The sequence below is a fragment of the Microtus oregoni genome, unplaced genomic scaffold, assembly GCF_018167655.1.
Source record: "Microtus oregoni isolate MIOR12 unplaced genomic scaffold, Mior012 000008F_ref0000371, whole genome shotgun sequence".
Taxonomy (NCBI): domain Eukaryota; kingdom Metazoa; phylum Chordata; class Mammalia; order Rodentia; family Cricetidae; genus Microtus; species Microtus oregoni.
Genome location: NW_024543067.1, coordinates 43,425,939 through 43,445,834, shown reverse-complemented (window position 1 = coordinate 43,445,834; position 19,896 = coordinate 43,425,939). Strand labels below are relative to the sequence as shown.

Here is a 19,896-nt window from a genome sequence, read left to right as displayed (position 1 = left end):
GATTTTCATTAGGAGAAGCTGAAATCATGTCATAGTTAATGCATAGCATCCAATCCCGATGCTGCATCTACAGGGCTTTATTAGAGCACCAAGTTTCAGCCTTGGTATACAGGAAAAAAGGATCTAACTTTCTTGTTGGTCTGCTGAAAAGTTAAAAAAAAAAATTAAATGTAGACTCAAGGAAGGTGAAGGCAAGGACTGGGAGAGGAGGCAACTGGTTATAGCAACAGATACACCACTCTACTGTCTACCTGTTTTTTGATAGTAGAGCAGGGCAGCCTCTACTATCTGTCTATTTTCTGTTAGCTTGGAATCTTATTTTTTTTCTCCATCCCAAAGCACGACACAGTGTCGTCTTGTTCATATAGTCATCCGCACCTGCCATTTTCCATCCGTCTTTATCCACAGTTCCCCCACATTCCATGTCACCACTCTAGCTCTGGGCTGTGTCATTGCACTGAATCAAAGAGCTTTTTCTGTATGCCCCTTCCTCCTTCCAGCTGTTTGGACTCCCTACCCCAGTTCATTTGTTCTGCAACTTCACCGAGCTCTCTGCACAGTGAAATTTCTTTTTCACCCAATCCAAGTCACATTTGTTTTTCCTCTCTTTTCTTTCTCAGTGGTACTTTGTTTGAATTTATTTTTGCAGCAATTGGCTGCTTATTACTTGGGTATCGTCCTGTGACTATGGGATGACAAGGATGCCACCTAGTGGTGAGAGAAGAGAATATACCATATGATTTTGGATCCCGAAAATAATGGTTTCATATGACCCTGTTAAAGAAGTGCGAGGATGTAGCTCAGTGGTAGAACATTCACATAACATATACAAGGCCCTGGACTCAAAGTCCATTTTCTATTTTCCTTCCTCACGCCAAAATCTTCAGGAAATCCAACTGGACCAAAAATACATTCAATAGGCCCTGCCTCTGTAACTTCTGAGTCGGCAGAAAAATATGGAGAAACGAATCCACTTCCTATCAGCCAATAGGCTGCTGGCTCTGACCTAGCTGAAACATATGGAGAAACGAATCCACTTCCTATCAGCCAATAGGCTGCTGGCTCTGGCCTAGCTGAAACATATGGAGAAACGAATCCACTTCCTATCAGCCAATAGGCTGCTGGCTCTGGCCTAGCTGAAACATATGGAGAAACGAATCCACTTCCTATCAGCCAATAGGCTGCTGGCTCTGGCCTAGCTGAAACATATGGAGAAACGAATCCACTTCCTATCAGCCAATAGGCTGCTGGCTCTGGCCTAGCTGAAACATATGGAGAAATGAATCCACTTCCTATCAGCCAATAGGCTGCTGGCTCTGGCCTAGCTGAAACATATGGAGAAACGAATCCACTTCCTATCAGCCAATAGGCTGCTGGCTCTGGCCTAGCTGTGTAGTTATCAACTTTTCTGAAAAAAGAAACTCCTGTCCACATTTGGATGACGGTTTAAATAAATCCAGAAAGTAGAGATAAAACCGGAAGATTTAGGGTTGGTGAGATGGCCAGTGGGTAAGAGGGCAACCTGATGACCTGAGGCTGATCACTGGAGCTGACTCGTGCAGACTGTGTGACCTCCACAAGCGTGCCGTGGCATATACATGCCCAAACACAGACACGTATAATAAGTAAATAAATAAGATGTAATAAAAATATTTTAGTGACAGATTTAAAGACAGAATATCAAAATGTCAAATGCTGACCGTCTCACCACAGTGTACAGCAGCATCTCTTTATCTCCCAGATTTCCTTCTTAGGATCTGGATTTACACCTTCTACGTAAATGGTATGCACTGACTAATGCTCTTCTTTATTCTTTTCAACTTATTTTTAACCAATAAACATACATTGTACATATTTATGGGGTACCATGTGATATTTTAAAATGTGTATACTGTGAAATGTTTAAATTGGGTTAAATTCATCTATTGCTTCTTTTTTTTCTTTTTTGGTTTTTCTTGACAGGGTTTCTCTGTGTAACAGCTCTGGCTATTCTGGAACTCTCTTTATAGATCAGGCTGACCTCGAACTCACAGATCTGCCTGCCTCTGCCTCTCAAGTGCTGGGACTAAAGGTGTGCATCACCCCTGCCCTGCATCTATTGCTTCTTATAGGAGCTGATAAAAATGAGAGAAAAGATGGAAATACTCTTAAACAGATACCACTGTGTCTCAGGTTCATCACCTGAAAGTATTCTGAACACTTTTGCCAGCCCTGGTGTGACTATGTGCCCGCTGGTCACAAGGGTCCAGGCCTGGTGTAACTATGTGCCCGCTGGTCACAAGGGTCCAGCCCTGGTGTGACTATGTGCCCGCTGGTCACAAGGGTCCAGCCCTGGTGTGACTATGCGCCAACTGGTCACAAGGGTCCAGCCCTGGTGTGACTATGCGCCAACTGGTCACAAGGGTCCAGCCCTGGTGTGACTATGCGCCAACTGGTCACAAGGGTCCAGGCCTGGTGTAACTATGTGCCCGCTGGTCACAAGGGTCCAGCCCTGGTGTGACTATGCGCCAACTGGTCACAAGGGTCCAGCCCTGGTGTGACTATGTGCCCGCTGGTCACAAGGGTCCAGCCCTGGTGTGACTATGTGCCAACTGGTCACAAGGGTCCAGCCCTGGTGTGACTATGCGCTAACTGGTCACAAGGGTCCAGCCCTGGTGTGACTATGCGCCAACTGGTCACAAGGGTCCAGGCCTGGTGTAACTATGTGCCCGCTGGTCACAAGGGTCCAGCCCTGGTGTGACTATGCGCCAACTGGTCACAAGGGTCCAGCCCTGGTGTGACTATGTGCCCGCTGGTCACAAGGGTCCAGCCCTGGTGTGACTATGTGCCCGCTGGTCATAAGGGTCCAGGCCTGGTGTAACTATGTGCCCGCTGGTCACAAGGGTCCAGCCCTGGTGTGACTATGCACCAACTGGTCACAAGGGTCCAGGCCTGGTGTAACTATGTGCCCGCTGGTCACAAGGGTCCAGCCCTGGTGTGACTATGCACCAACTGGTCACAAGGGTCCAGCCCTGGTGTGACTATGCACCAACTGGTCACAAGGGTCCAGCCCTGGTGTGACTATGTGCCCGCTGGTCACAAGGGTCCAGCCCTGGTGTGACTATGCACCAACTGGTCACAAGGGTCCAGCCCTGGTGTGACTATGCGCCAACTGGTCACAAGGGTCCAGGCCTGGTGTAACTATGTGCCCGCTGGTCACAAGGGTCCAGCCCTGGTGTGACTATGCACCAACTGGTCACAAGGGTCCAGCCCTGGTGTGACTATGCACCAACTGGTCACAAGGGTCCAGCCCTGGTGTGACTATGTGCCCGCTGGTCACAAGGGTCCAGCCCTGGTGTGACTATGCACCAACTGGTCACAAGGGTCCAGCCCTGGTGTGACTATGTGCCCGCTGGTCATAGGGTCCAGCCCTGGTGTGACTATGAGCCAACTGGTCACAAGGGTCCAGCCCTGGTGTGACTATGCACCAACTGGTCACAAGGGTCCAGGCCTGGTGTAACTATGTGCCCGCTGGTCACAAGGGTCCAGCCCTGGTGTGACTATGCGCCAACTGGTCACAAGGGTTCATCCAGCCCTGGTGTGACTATGTGTCCACTGGTCACAAGTGTTCAGGCCTGGTGTGACTATGCTCCTGCTGGTCACAAGGGTCCAGGCCTGGTGTGACTATGTGCCCGCTGGTCACAAGTGTTCAGGCCTGGTGTGACTATGCTCCTGCTGGTCACAAGGGTCCAGGCCTGGTGTAACTATGCAACTGCTGGTAACAAGGGTCCAGCCCTGGTGTGACTATGTGTCCACTGGTCACAAGTGTTCAGGCCTGGTGTAACTATGCAACTGCTGGTAACAAGGGCCCTTAGGGAGCACACTGAGATCAGGTAGGAGTGGCACAGTCATCTCATCCCTTTCCCAACTATAAAAGAAGAAGCTGGTGGCTCCAGCTTTTTTGCTTCTGGATCTAGACAACAGTAATTAGAAGGTTAACCTTCTGCTATTTTGTTATGTGAAATGTTCCCTTTGAAAATTAAACCCAAAGAACTCAACAGAAATTCTTCTACGGAGAGCAGACTAAATTATTGGTGACCAAATTTAGAACCAGAGCGAGCCACTACCACAAGCTACTTATAGTTCATGAACTCCGGAAAGACCTTCTACCGCCGTAGTGGCTTTTGTTGTAGCATTTGGCATCTTGTTTTCCAAATGAAGATTTGCTTTAAAAATAATTATTCATACAACACAATCTGGAGCAACAACTCCTATCAGAGCATTTCCAAAGCCCTTGAAAATAAGTCTTTAAAAAATAAAAACATACAAGGTTAAAGATTAAGGAATGGCAAAGCCACACTCTTCCTTCCAATTCTCAAGAAACCAAACACCATTTCCAAGGCACCTTTGCAATCTGTACACTGCATTGTACACTGTGCTTTTACTCTTAATTCCTAGACTCTCTTCCTTACAATAAAGCTGGATCTCTTTGTCAAAATAAACCTTTCTTTTGGTCTAGAAACCACTACAGAGTCAGTAGCCAAGGCCTTCGCTATCACACAGTTTAATGACAAGGTGGAGTGTTCTTTACCACTCCTTAGTAAGAGCAGGCAATGTCAGCACGTGGTGGAGTCAGCTGAGATTAGTTACCAGTATGCTCAGTTCCCGTTTGTTTTGCTTTTAAAGCATGCACATATAAGGTCTGTGCTATCATCTAGTACTTTAAGGTTTTCCGGTAATTATTAAAAGCCTACTAAGTCCCAAACAACTGCCGACCACCCTGAAAAGACAGTGCACATCAGAAATTCGGTAAATTGTTGAGCTGTCTGACATGCGAAGGCAAGGTTACCTGGCAATGTCCGGTTGTGGATCCACCAGAGTGCTGATGAATCGAAAGAAGAGACAGCCCTTCCATTTCACATATTCTTCCTGTACAAGGATAAAGAGAGTGTATTTCACATGAATTTTAATATGTAAACATCAGACATAGCAAGGTGCAGACATTTGCTGACTTTTCTTTATGCTGGCTACTGGTCCATCGGGGACCTGAAATTAGTTTGATAATGTTTACTACCTAACGTCTTTGAAAGCACATAGCATTTGTTCATTCAAAGAGATATAGAGGAGTATTTGGTCAAAAACATACCAAACCTATGGTGTGAGGAAAATAACACAAAGAACATAGTTTTAATGGGCAAATTCACTGGTGCCTCTGTAAGGTACATAATGCATGAGAAGAAAAGCTTATGACTGTATAGAAAAGATGTAAAACTTAGTGAATACCTCGTTTTTAAAAATTAAATATTCCCTTCTCATTACAGGCTAATACCAAATGCTCTATTCAGCACTACAGCTCAAGATATTTGATAGACTGGAAACAGTGCACTGGACTTTTGTAGCAATGCTGTAAGACAGTGCATCCCAAATAAGATCTACATTCTAAAGCAAGAGTCATCATGACTGAAACACATGGACTTGGCTGGAGCCGCCTACCCCCAAGCACTTCTCTCTGCAGGTCTACAGACAGAATGGCCCTGCTTCACAGGATTGCTGTGCAAATATGCCAGTAGCACTAAACACTATAAGATATTCTAAACCAGAAATGAGAATAATTGTCTTTGATTCTACGACAAAGCAAGCATATCATTGTTAACTGAATATTCCCTAAGCCAGCATGGTAAGCAGAAAAGGGCAGCCCGACTCCTACACATACCTGTAAGAGGTTGGTAAGCAAGATCAGTGTCTGCTTTCGGATAAATGGATCTGAATCCTTCAGACAAATGGAAATATTGGGAATATAATTGTCCACCATGACAGTGTACCGGATACAGAGATCACACATCACAATGATGACATTGTTGCGGACGGCCACATCCTCACACACTTCAAGTTCTCGCACAAGGGCTGGGATGCTTTTCTTTGCAAGGTTTTCATGCTGTAAACACAGTTTACCTATGGCAGGAAAGAGTCCACACTATGGGTTACAGAGTAAACAGATGTCCCAAATCACAAACAACAACAAACTCACAGACAAATATTAGAAGGTTTAAAAATAGCATTTAGAAAAATAAACTCCAACACAAGTTTCTTGAGATACATGATTTTCCTTCTGCAAAAATCGTCTTCTACTTAAAGTCATTCTTTGAATTTTATAGTTACCCACTTATTCACAAAATTATCAGTAAAACCTAACACATTTTAATTTTGATTATACACATGCTCTAAAAAAACTTTACTGAATTAAAAATACAGACTAGATAACAGGAAAGAATGTTGTCTGATTTATTTCATTTTTTTATTCATAGTTAGAAGGAGGCTGCTAAATTATTGTCCCTGGTGTGTTGCTTTGTAGCCTGGGGAATATTTTGTTCCTACTTGTAATTCCTAGCTATTTTTAAAGTAACCAATACCACAAAAACAAAAAGCCCCAAACCAAACCACAGCCATGACAAATATCTACTATAAAATACACAATCACTTTTAAAGACAGAGTATTTTAATGACAGCCACAGGTCAGTGTTTTCATGATGAGCTATCTGAGCTGATGGAGAAATGAGCTTGCAGCTCATCTGTCAGTTCTGGAAAACATTAAATAAGCCATCTTGCTATATAAACTGGACTTCAAACTTTCCCCTCCTGAGACCCAGTGCAGTACCTACAGCACAGTTCTTTGCATTTGTGCACGCATGTGTATCCATAAGTCCCAGAGAAGACCAGAAGACAGCCTTGAGTGTTCTCAGGCACCATCTTTCTTTCCCTCGAGATGGGGCTTTTCACTGGCCTGGAGTTTGCCAAGCAGGCCAGGCAGGTGGCCGGGGAGCACCAGGGATCTGCTGGTCTCTGCATGCTCAGGACTGGGATTAGGGGCATGGACCAAAGGATTTGGCTTTCTTAATTATTTTTTATTCTAATGTATTTTAGGTCAATGAGTATTTTGCCTGCATGTATATCACTCATGTGCCTGGTGCCTGCAGAGGCCAAAAGAGGGCATCAGATCTCCTAGAACTGGAGTTACTAGCAGTTGTGAGCTGTGGGTACTGAGAATTGAACCTGGGTTCTCTGGAAAAGTGCTCATAACTATTGAGCCAACTCTCCAGCCCCCTGGCCTTTTTAAAATGTGGCTTCTGGGGATCACAATCAGGCCCTTGAGTTTATGAGCACTTTATAAACTGAGCCATCTCCTCAGCCTCTGAAATACACTTCTTGATAGATTTCACGAGCTATGCTGTGATTATTCAAAAAACAAAACAAAGCAAAACAAAAGCTCTATAGAAACAGAAAGAGGCATAATAGTAATTAATTACCATAATCCTACAAAAAACTCCATGTGTATTATAATGGTTTATATGTAAAACGTCCCATTTAGGTCATGTGATTCAACACTTGGTTCCCAGTTGATGACACTGTTTTTGTGAGGTTAGGTTAGAAGGCTGGAGGCATAGGTCAGTGCGGGAGGGATTTTGAGGATGCTATCTCAGCCTGGCTTCTGAGGAACCTCACTTCCTGTCCTCTGCATTGAAATGACCAGCCAGTGCTACCTTGCTTTCACTCTGTAAGATGCACGCACTAGAGTTCCCCTCTGTCAGCTATTTCATCACAGCAATGAGTGACAGCCTCCAGGGCTCTCACTGAGTGCTGTTATATCTGCAGTGCGGGTCCCTCACACCAGCATTACCTCTTAAAGTCATAAAAGCTGGAGTAGGCGCAGCCTCAACAGGGCACAGCACATTACCGTGGTTAAGCTGATTTGAGACAAAAGCTACACAGACTACGGTCACATTTTCACCATGGCACCCTTACCTAAAGTGATGACGGCATGTGCTCTAATCACGGAAGGCATGGCAGAGCTGACCTGGAAAGGCAGCTGACCGGCTAGGGCATCTGTGGTCCCTTGAGATGATGGTGCTGTGGGGAGGGGAAAGGAAACGATTATTATTGAGACAGTTAATGAGGCTCAGGACAGAACGGTGCAGGGGTGACTTCAAAGGCCTTACAGTGATCCACATGAGAAGAAGAAGCCAGAATAGACTGGATTAGAAGGAAGATTCGTTTCTCCACTATAGCTGGACATAACTGGCCTATATCTCCTATGGTAAAAATACTTTTCACCTGCAAAAAGAATTGATATTGCAGTAAAAGCAAGGCAAAAAGAACATAAACTCTAGCTAAGTAACATGCGAAATGAGCATCATTTTGTTTCACAAATTACAAAAAGATCACTACTTTTTCAGAAAATATACATGACTATTAATAAAATTTGGTTGCTACTTAATAAAATTCATTCCAAATTAGAATGACCATATCATTTTATCATCTAAATCTAGACATTTCTGTGAATAATTGGAACTTCTATTAATAATTATGTTGTGATGGAAGGTGTCATCCCATCATATTAACATATACAGCAAGTGTTTAAAGAATATGAAGATGCCATGTGAAAGCTATGGTTTCATAATAATTTTGCTGAGTATTCTACAGTTAGTGGGTAATTCTTTCTTTCTTTTTTTCTTTTCTTTTCTTTTCTTTTTTTTGGGGGGGGGATTTGAGTTTCTCTGTGTAATAGCATTGGCTGTTCTGGAACTAGCTTTGTAGACCAGGCTGACCTCAAATTCACAGAGATCCACCTGTCTCTGCCTCCTGAGTGTTGGGATTAAAGGCAGGCACAACCATGTTTGGTGTGGGTATTTATTTATTCCTACAACAGCCTGGTGAATACCTCATGAAACCAGCTGTTTAATTTTCCTAGAAGTGAAATCCAGACCAACGGTGTACAGTCTGGGGGTCTAGCTCAGTGGTAGAAATCACTGGCTTAGCATGCTCAAGGTCGTGTGTTTGATCCCTAGCACTTCAAACTAAATTTGTTTTTAGATGCATGTAAGCTCACTCTATACTGTAAAACATAATTCCAATCTGTCCTCCAGGTTAGTGTTTCCTGCTCAGAATACACACAAAGTCCTACTTCCTCATAGCCAGCTACCACTATTTATGTTTTCTAGTGACATCCTGTTTTAATAAATAATATCGTCTTTCTTTACCCGGATGATAAATGAGCATTATTGAAGTCAAATGTCAGGTGACAGCTTGTTTTAGAGCTAGAAACAGCTGTACCTGCATCATGCCTACAATCTTAGTTACTGGGGACGGGGTGTGGTGGCAGGGTCACTTGGGTCCAGAAGTTTAAGGTCAGCCCAAGCAACATAGCAAGATCTTGTCTCAACTAAACAAAACCAATTACTTGGCTGGGTGGTGGTGGCACACTTGGAAAGCAGAGGCAGGCAGATGCCTGTGAGTTTGAGGCCAGCCTGGTCTACAGAGCGAGTTTCAGGACAGCTCCAAAGCTACACAGAGAAACCTTGTCTTGAAGAAAAAAAATCCAAAAAAACTCCTTAACCTAATAGTACATGCAATTGAGTTTTTTAAAAAAACTTGAACAAAGATACAGTGTTTTGTTTTGTAATATTGGTGTGGGTCGTGACTGACACTTGATAAAATCCAAGTCCTCCAAAGTCCACAGACAGCTTCCAGAGTCCCACAATGCTAATGCCTATCACTGAATGTGCACGCATGGAGCTGCTGGCAAAGCAGTCTTCTCTTTCAGCTCTAGCCCTGGTCTATAATCACTAACTACAAGAGCTGAGCTGGCAGAGCAGGAGCTGAATACAGAGAGGAGGTGCTCCTCTCATTTAAACAGAGGAGAGAACCAACCAGGTTTGATTACATGACAATCCATCCTGAAGGGCATCAAAACTATGGCTTCTTTTCTCTGTCAGACAATGTCAGATGCCAGATGAGAATCACTGTTAACAGATGTGCTAACTGCATTATGTGTCCTGACTCACAGGGGTCTCATAAGCTGACACTATTTTTAAAGTAGGGAGTGTTCATCAAAATAACTGGCTCAGCAAAGAGCATCTGTGTCCTGGGTGGTCAAATTTCCCCTTTTATTTTGCATATTACCAAAGCTCAGCTGTATTCCCACAGGGCTATGTTCTAATGTTTAAATAGCCCAGAAGACATGTTAGAATTATTTTAAAAGTCAAAAGGCCAAACAGGCGCTGGAGATATGTCAGCAGTTAAGCGCACTTGCTGCTCTTGCAGAGGACCTGAGTTTGGTCCCTAGCAGCTCATAAATGCCTGTGACTCCAGCACCATAGCATCTAATAATGTCTTCTGGTTTCCAGTGTCTGCATGTACATGCATGTACCTTCCTTCCCCAAGCACACATACACAAACATACACGTAATGCAAAAAACAAAAACAAAACCCCAAAAAGTAAGCTACAAAAGGCTTTTCCCCAACAATAGCAACTGAAACTCGCACTTCACAATCATCTTTGAAGAAACCCTGCTGTAGGAAGACTAAGAAAAAGCAGCTGCTTACCACCAGGTCTTCATTCATGTGCCCTGCCCCATCTTCCTTCAGAAGGACGTCAGAGAGGTGGTGCTCGCAGGTGGAGAGCACATCCCTGCACACCTGCTTCAGCAGTTCCTGCACAAGTCACAGGTTAGCTGTGAGGGGGCTCACATAGCTCAGATGACTCCCCAAGCCCAGTTCTCAGGACCTCCAGGCTCTTGGAAGGCATGGAAGACCCCAGTCACCACACCCACGACTTTCACCTTTCCCATTGCTTGTCCCACACCACAGCAAAGCTTGCAGCAACCTAGTCATGGGAACCAGCTAGGGCAAAAGGCAGACATAAAATCTGGTTCTCACATCTATAAACCACCTTTAACAGTAGTGCCTTCTGCCGGGCGGTGGTGGCGCACGCCTTTAATCCCAGCACTTGGGAGGCAGAGGCAGGCGGATCTCTGTGAGTTCGAGACCAGCCTGGTCTACAAGAGCTAGTTCCAGGACAGGCTCCAAAACCATAGAGAAACCCTGTCTCAAAAAAAAAAAACAAAAAACAAAAAACAGTAGTGCCTTCTGACAGTAGAGGAAAAATGGCAATTCTACCACACACAGGTAGAGAAGTAGCTATTACAGCTAGTACTTCACTTTTAATCGACATAAAATAAGGACTGATGGTAGGTATGGTAATCCTAGCACTTGGGAGGGGGAGGTGGGAAGATCCTGAGTCCCAGTTTGGTGTAGGCAAATGGAGAGCTCCAAGCCAGTGTGGCTACACAGCTAGACACTCCAGATATCAGGGATCTGGAGAGATGGCTAAGCACTTAAAGAGTGCTTGATCCAGAATCATGAGGTCTTGACTCCAGATTTCAGCACATAGCAAGCCAGGCATCCCTAAAAATGCCTGTCCCAAAGTGGGCAGAGACAAGAGGATCATTGGGGCTTGCTGTTCTCCAGCCTAGCTGAAGGTTAAGGCCCAAGTTCAGGGGAAAGATCCTGCCCAGAAATGAATAGGTATGCAGGGATAGAAGAAGACACCCAACATCCTCTTCTGGTCCAAGATATAGATATAGACAGACAGACAGACAGACACACACACAGCAGTTGTTACTCTTCTGTAATATTTTAGGTACAGGTTTTTAGTGTTTCTTATTGACTAAAGAAAGTTCCAAGGGGTCACTGCCACTCAAAACATATAACCACATTTCCGTGCCTAAGAGCATTCTCAAAATCCCAAATTCTAGTACTTCATTGGCTATTCCAAAATACTTAGGTGTAACTGTTTCCACAGAAGTGAACATTAGGACATATCCTTCTATCTTAGGGAAACTATTGCAATGACATTACCTGTCACATGTATGTCAGGTGCGTTCAAAGACTATCTTAGGAGTCACCTGGTGCACGTGGTGCTAGAACAATATGGTGTCACATCAGCACTTGCCAAGTAGTAGAAAATCACAAACACAAAAAAAACAATCTGACTTAGTCTAGCAATTTTCAAAACTACGGTGTTTATTACTCTTTCTCTGTGTAGCCCTGGCTGTCCCTGAACTCAGAGATCCACCTTCCTTTGTCTCCTGAGAGCTGGGATTAAAGGTGTGCACCACCACCGCATCTCACCTATGACTCTTAATAGATTAGACATCCTAACCATCACTTGTTGGCCAAGAGAGAGCCTGAAATCAACAGGCCTTGATCCCTAGGAAGAGAGAACAGCTGACTTGTATAAACAGCCTAAGACAAGGACCTGGCTGAGCTGAAGTAACTACTCAGAACCACAGAGCCTGGGAAAACTGTCACTGCCAGACAGTTTGGGGATCCTTGCTACACAACACCTAATGTCCAGTTTTGGCACAACTTCTTGTGAGCACCTTCAGAAGATTTTCTTCGGTTGACTGAAATTTGCTCCTTTATAACTTCCAAACACTTGTATATATTGGGCATCTGAGTACACCAAACAAATTTAATTGTTTCATGTTAAAGTCTTCACACATCTGAATTCTGCTAGGCAGCTTGTCTCTCACAGCTTCTTACATGCTACACCATTTGCTTCACAAACCCCTCATCTAAATGTCTTCTGTATAAAGTCCATTTGTCAAGTTGTTTCTAAAATGGTGTCTCTGAAACTGAGTTACAGAAAACGGCTAGGACTTAAGTTTAGCTAGGACAAAAGGGAGGACATGACCAATGCCCTCTTATTCTAGACACTTTCCCCACTGATATAGTCCAAGTTCTTATCAAGAGTGTAATGACATCCACAGAAGTTCTACTCTTACCAAGCTTACAGATACCAAACATGTTCAAGATCGCCATCTAAGTGTGCAGCACTGCTGAGAGAGGCACTGTCTGTCTACTCTAATCGTTTCTTGTTCTCAATAAAATACAGAGCACTTATTTACAGAGGACGAGGACAAGTGTATTTATAGTGACTCAAGTACCCTAGCAGGCCAGAAAAAACTCGAGGTCTTATTCTACTGCTGACTGCCACGGGAGATGCTGGCCAAAATAAATAAAAAAAAAAAAAAAAAAAAAAAAAAAAAGCCGTTTTCCTACTGAAGGGAGCAGGAAAAAGCAGTTTGGCCTGAGTACTGTCATTTTGACTTCAGACTCTATTTTACCTATTGGATGAAGCACAGTTTAAGCTCCCAAGCCCAAGAGAAGCCGAGAACTTTCCAATGGCTCACCCACCTCCTCCTTAGACAATAGAAGCAGTCTGTTATGTTCCTTAATTCTTTAAAACTTATACTCCTCCTAACAACAGAAAGAACAAATGAATTTGGTTGGCTGGGCTGAAAAGCTCCCATTTTGTGTCAGCTGACAATGATGGAACACATAAGGAAAGTCCCTAATATTTGATTCTTGCTTGGTAAAAACTGTAAGTGTAACTCGGCAGCAAATGCTTGTGATTTTTGTGCCTATGAACCCTGCTTCTGCCCCTGCTGCGGAGCTGTCCTGAGAAACGAGGCTCCCAAGTCCTTGTCCTGCAGCCCTGATCGATCAGTGACTTGCTTCTGGGGTGATTTATTAAAATCTTTAGAACCAATAAGTGTTGTCTCTCTCCTTCCTGTACTGGGTGTAACACTACCACAATTCAAGTTCTTGTAGCTGTTTGTTTCTAAATCCAAGGTATTCTCCCAGGCTCTAATAACAATGTAACTAAACAGTCTGATGACCTTGGACATTCACAAGAAGAGCCCACAGCAGAGATGACTTTTTCTAGCATGCCAGGAAGCTAGAAACTGACCTTCCCTCCAATCCCAGTTCTGCCATCAGCAGGGTGTGTGCCACCGATCCTTAAAACCTGCCACCAATTTTCCCAGGATTTTACACCAAACAACGCAGCACCAGCTATACCATGTTTTCTTACTGTTCAATACTATGCAAATCTGATGGCCTCCATGAGTACCCTAACACACATCACACTCATTCAAAGACACACAATATAATAGGTAAACGAAAAATTAAAAACTAAAAAAAGAGTATACTTCAAGATGAAAGCAGAAGACAATAATAAAATGATTTATTAGAAATATTAAAATGGGGGGCTGGAAAGATGGTTCAGTGATTGGCAGTACTGGCTACTCTTCCAGAGGCTCTAGGTTCAATTCCCAACACCCTTATGACAGCTTGCAACTGTCTGTGGCTCTTGTTCTGGGAAACCTGACACCCTCATACAGACATACATGCAGGCAAAACACCAATGTACATAAAATTAAAAAAAAAAAAATACTGATACGGCCGGTGAGATGCCTCAGTTGTGAGATGGTGCGGTGGGTGAAGACCCCCGCTGCCAAGCCTGGCATCCACCTGGTGGAAGGACAGAACTGACTCCTAAGGTGTCTTCTGACCTCCACACATTTGCTATCATAGTCACAGTAAATACATAAAACTCAAAAACAATCCTAATATGAGAATTTCCCAGCAGTTGTTAAAGTAATGCTTTACATAAAGTAGTCATTTAGATTTTTGACTATTCATATAAAATTACTAGAATTAATAAAATATTTATAAAAAATTATCAGTTGACTAGGCAACTTTGGAGACACAATACCAGCAGGAAACCCTTGAGTGACATAATAGCACAGGCATTCCAAAGGAATATGATACAGCAAAGGATCAAACACCATCTGCTGTGCGTGGAACTCTACAATTAGGTAAAAGACAATGCCGCAGATGCTCTTGGGATATTCAGGCTAGCACTTACTAAAAGATAGCCTTGCAGAATTGTCACCAGGGAGATGAATATCACTCAGGAGGCACACACGACTAAAAGACACTTGCTTGTGGAGTGTGTCTTCAGCCGTCAACCCTTAAAGACAGCAGCTGGACATACGGTGCTGAATGGTGGCAAAAGCTACCTCCCATGCCCTCTATTCACAGACAACACTTCTCAGACTTCAGACAGAGCAGCACGTTTGAGCCAGAGATGGAAGCACAGGAGGGTGTGAGCCAGAGATGGAAGCACAGGAGGGTGTGTGGCCATACCTGCTCTTCTAGCACTGTCTTTGCAGACGCTCGGCAGAGCCCTTGCAAAGTGTCAACAGACGAACTGATGAGCTCCAGAGACCACTGAAATCCATTCAACTTGCCTTTGATAATACCTAAAAATTGAAAAACCTGAAATTTAACTGCTTACAAAATACACAGAATTACATACATAAAAAGCTGCAGTAAACAGCAAGGTCTCAAGACAATCTCCATTAGACTCACCAGCTATTTTGTCCCGGGTGCTCCTGGGAAGGTGCTTTGCAATATGCCCAATGACACATAGCATATAACCTAAGGTGTTTGGATTTGGAGACTGTTCACTAAAGAAAAGGAGAAGGTGCCAAATTAAATAGCATGCTGCCAAAACCACCACTACCACCCTCGCCCCCACTTATTCTGGATTATTGATATTAAAAGTCAAGTCGTTAAATGGCTTAATTATGAAGTCTGGAAGCATTAAGGTGCTTAATGAACTCTGACAAAGATAAACTGCTTAAATGTGATTCTTATTTTTCAACTTGTTCTTAAGCCAGAATTTAAAGCAATAGCTATTATAGCAGACCATTTCCTGAAGACATGAGCTTGTTTCCAGCCAATAGGTGTCTGCTAGTGACTACTTTATAAGCATGCAAACCTGCTGAATTTCTCCCATGACTCCATTATTTTGGTGTAGTCCAGCTTGGGTGATGAGCAAGTGATCTTGGAGAGCAGCATCCATGCTGGTGCTGAGTGCTCGGTGTCAGTGTGGGATATCACACTGTTTATAAAAGTGGATGAGAATTTATCTTTCTTGGACCAAATATGAAAAGCCTTATTTAAATAGCGGCTAGAAAAAGAGAGAGAGAGAGAAGGAAAAGGAGAAATGTAACTATAAATACAGCAAAGTGTTCCGACCAAGCTCTCACTGGAAGGGATCAACTTCTGCAGTTCCAGGATTTCTCTGGCACATAAAACATCCACTCAGTGAGCCCAGCCTTTTGCATATCTGATATCAAATAAGGTGTCTTAATTTTCCCTTCAGAATAAGTTGTCCTTATCTCCCCCCTCACAAAATACTATTTACAACAAAGGAGAAAATTGCAAAATCATTCCCCCCAAAATTTCCACACAAATAGCTTACTATAACAGGCAAGTCCATATTGATAGGAACAAAGCAACAAGAATAGATACACTGTTCTTTCTTTAATGTGATACTGGAGAGAAAGGACATCATAGCATTTAAACATGGCATAGCAAATGAGCTAGAACTTGCTATACCTTAGTGATACGTGAACAAAATTTAAAAAGCTTCCAATGTACAATATCCATGTTACTGTTTTTGTGTGTTATGTGGTAGGTCCACGTTCTTGAGGTTGGTGCTGAGTGTCCTTCTCAATCACTCTTCACCTTATCTTTTGAGTCAGGGTCTCTCACTGAACCTGGAACTCACTGTTCAACTACACAAGCTGGCCAGCAAACCTCAAGGATCCTCTCGGCTGCCTTCCCAGTGCTGGCATTGTGGATATGTGCCTCCACACTCATTTTTTTTTTTTTAATGGAGAACGGGTCCTGGGAATCGAAAATGCAGGTCTCCAAATTTGTGGGGTAAGTGCACTACCAACTGATGCTTTCCCTGCACAGTGCCCTTCACTCTTGTTTTAAATCACTTTTATTTTCTTTCCATAGCATGGAAGGAGATGCTATGACCCATGAGACAATGCCATAGTATACATTTGAAAGAAGACAAAAACATGGCTCCCGGAGCTGGAGGGGTGACATGTACAAGACACTGGATCTGATCTCCTGCCAAAAAAAAAAAAAAAAGGATGAAGGGAAAGGATGGAGGGAGGGAACCAGGAAGAGAAGAAATAATAACAAAATGTGATTATATCCTTCCTCTGTGCCCTTGTAACACACTTCCTACAAAAACGGACTTTGCTCTGTGAAATTTCCATCAGATTAAGAGTAACCTAAAGAGAGTGAGATGTCAAGTCCTGCAACTTTTGAGCACCGAGAGCAGGGCATTGAAAATAAAGTAGTCAAAATGTTTGTTAACTGAACTCACTGGACCTCCTCTTCTACGTCGTTCTACTCTCCACCCCAACACTTGTTAAGCAGCTCTGAGACGCTTCCTTCCTCCAACTCCATTACCTCCACCTTATTCTATCCTTGTTACCTATGACTTAAGTCACCTTTATACAGGTGGTATGGGAGGTCCTTCTGTCTATGTGTTGCTTTTATTGGTAAATGAATAAAGAAATTGTTTTGGGCCTATAGCAGAGCTATAGGGGAACAGAGCTAGGCAGAAAAAAACTAAACGGAATGCTGGGAAGAAGAAGGCAGAGTCAGAGAGACGCTATGGAGCTGCAGCCTGAGTCAGACATGCCAAAACTTTGCTGGTAAGCCACTGCCATATGGCAATACACAGATTAATAGAAATGGGTTAAATTAATGTAAGAGTTAGCCAATAAGAAACTAGAGCTAATGGGCCAAGCAGTGATTTAATTAATACAGTTTCTGTGTGGTTATTTCAGGTCTAAGCTTGCTGGGCAGCTGGGAACCCAACACACACGTTTGTGTTTTCAACCTATAGCTTGATCCCCATGGTCTTCAAATATAAATCTATTCTCTGTAGGTCCTAAAATGTAAATGCCTATCTTCTCCCTTTATATGAGTTCATCAGCAACTTCCTCCTTGATATTCTGCTTTTAATGTAAGGCCAAGCTTCTTGGCATGCTGCATTTACTTTGTGTCCCAGGCCCCCTACAGTCACACCAGCCACCAGTGTACTGAGGTGCTAGTGCAGTACACACAACCTCATGCACCCAGGGCTGTTTTCTCCCCTGGCTGTGCTTCTGTTCCTTGCTTGCTTTCAAGAGCCAGGTTGGGGAGCCGGTGAGACGGCCCCATGGCGAATAACCCATATGGCTCTTGCAGAGGAACAGGGTTTGGGTCCCAGCAGCCAGGTTGAGTGGCTTACTGCCAACTGTGACCCCAGCTTGCTCCCTGCTGGCTTCTGTAGACACTTGCACTGAAGTGCACATACCCTAGAAAAATATACAGATACACATATAATTAAAAAAAAATAAACCTTAAGAATAAAGTCAATTCAAAGGTCAGGTATGTTAAAAAGCACTTGTTCTCTGTTGACTAAAGATCTTAACATAAATCTTGTATATTACTGTTTATAAAACTCTTGATTCCATCAGCCTTATTGTTCTTAGTAGTGCTTTCTGGGGGTATGTATATAGGTATGTATGAGCATGGGTGTGCATGTCTGTGGGTGATGTGCCCAGAGCATGTGTAAGCACATACATATGTGTGGACGTCAGAGGTGACTTCCCCCAACACTATCCATCTGACTTGTTTTGATTTATATGTTAAGAATGCACACGTTTGTGTGTGTACTTGTGGGTATGTGTATATGTAGGCCACAGGTCTATGTCAGGAGTCTTCTTCCATTTTATTTATTTAAAACAGGGTCGCTTACTAAGGCTGGAGTTTATCAATTTGGTTGTAGTACTATCTGGCCAGCAAGCTGGAATTCTGTCTCTGCCTCTCTCAGAAATGGGATTACCAAGCCTAGCCTTTTATGTGTGTGCTGTGGATCCAAACTCAAGGCCAGAATCCTGACTCTGCACTTTACCACTGAGCCATCTCTCCAGCTTCCTCCACCTTTCCTGCACGGAACCTGGAGTTCACTGAGCACCCAGGTTTCCTAGCCAACGAGCTCCAGGGCTCCAGCTACATCTCCTCGCTCTGTCCCCAGCACCGCATTAACAGTTATCTGCTGCTATGAAGGCTGGGGATTCACACTCACATCCTCATATTTGTGTTGACAGTGACACCACTCAGCCAGCCATCTCCCAGGCCCTCTAATAATACGTTTTGCTTTTCAGACTGACTCTCCAGATCAGTGGCTCTCTTATATTTTCAGTGCAAGACTTCTTCAAATTTACTTACCCACTTACATATATATATCCACACACACATTTTTAGTGGGCCTTGTGTGTACTTGGGAAGTACTCCTACCACTGAGCTACACCCTATGCAGAGATCCTTTAAATCCTTTAAAATTAGTCATCATCCCCAAAGAACTTTTGTGTATGTAGGATGGATGGAGATGCGCGTGTGCATCGCACAAACACACATACACATCACTACCACCACGTTAGAAATTTAAATGTTTACTAGTTAAAAATTAATAATACGTTGGACCTGGACCTGGTAGTACAAGCTTGGAATCCTAGTTAGTCAGAAGGACGAGACAGGAGGATTGCAGATTCATCGACATCCTGGGCTATAGAATTAGATGAAGGCCAGCTTGTGCAATTTAGCAAGATGCTATCTCAAGATAAAAAGCAAATAAGAAAGGCTGAGGACACAGCTAAGTGGCAGAGCACTTGTCTAGCATACATAAAGTCATCTAGGATACTTCAATCCCTATTGCTGAAAAAAAAAAACAAAGCAACAAAAAACTAGAACCACCAAACCCATTTATATCAGTATAAGTAATAGTATTCTTTTCACAAACAGCTCTTCCCAAACAAAGTAAATGGGGCGAGTGACTGCTGCATCCCTTTGTAAACCTCATGAGTCTGGCTCAAATAGAAATGGGGTTCTTGTATCTGCTTCTGTGTGCAATCTGTTCCAGTATCGTCATATTGCTTCTGGAACTTCAACCCTATAATTATGAAAGAATAAAAGTGAAAATGCCAAGAAACCTCTTAATGTTGTGACTAAAAGCTCTACCACTGCCCTAGCCCTTGTCTTCACAGCAGCCCACATGACCGCACACTTAGGCCTCCTTTCTACACTCCTCCTCACTTTGGGGTAAACCCGATGGCTGCCTTATAAGGGGAAGAGGGAAGAGAAAGCCCCAGCACTCACTTATCCCTCCCTCCTTTATAAAGTTCAGTTCTTCCTGTAACCTTCCGCAAGCGTCTTCACTAAATATCCCTCATCTTTCACTCACCCTCAGTAGTCATCTGCCTTTAACCTCTGACCTCTACATAAACCTAGATTCAGATAGGTCTGCTCTATCTGAGCATGAGAACAATACTTAGAGGATGCTGTGAAGCTAAAGAAGCATTGGGTAAGCCT

At 43.4% G+C, this 19,896-nt stretch overlaps 1 protein-coding gene across 3 annotated transcripts in view; it reads right to left on the bottom strand.

The window, feature by feature from the left end:
* Ncapd3 (non-SMC condensin II complex subunit D3) overlaps window positions 1-19,896 on the bottom strand; it is an 83,675-nt gene that overhangs the window by 24,515 nt on the left and 39,264 nt on the right. For all 3 annotated transcript variants that reach the window (XM_041657038.1, XM_041657036.1, XM_041657039.1), the window contains 8 exons: window positions 15,449-15,640; window positions 15,037-15,134; window positions 14,812-14,927; window positions 10,360-10,467; window positions 7,974-8,088; window positions 7,780-7,884; window positions 5,693-5,931; window positions 4,829-4,908 (listed from right to left, as the gene is read on the bottom strand). In XM_041657038.1, the coding sequence (XP_041512972.1) occupies window positions 4,829-4,908; window positions 5,693-5,931; window positions 7,780-7,884; window positions 7,974-8,088; window positions 10,360-10,467; window positions 14,812-14,927; window positions 15,037-15,134; window positions 15,449-15,640 (1,053 nt within the window). The remainder of the gene's footprint in view (window positions 1-4,828; window positions 4,909-5,692; window positions 5,932-7,779; window positions 7,885-7,973; window positions 8,089-10,359; window positions 10,468-14,811; window positions 14,928-15,036; window positions 15,135-15,448; window positions 15,641-19,896) is intronic.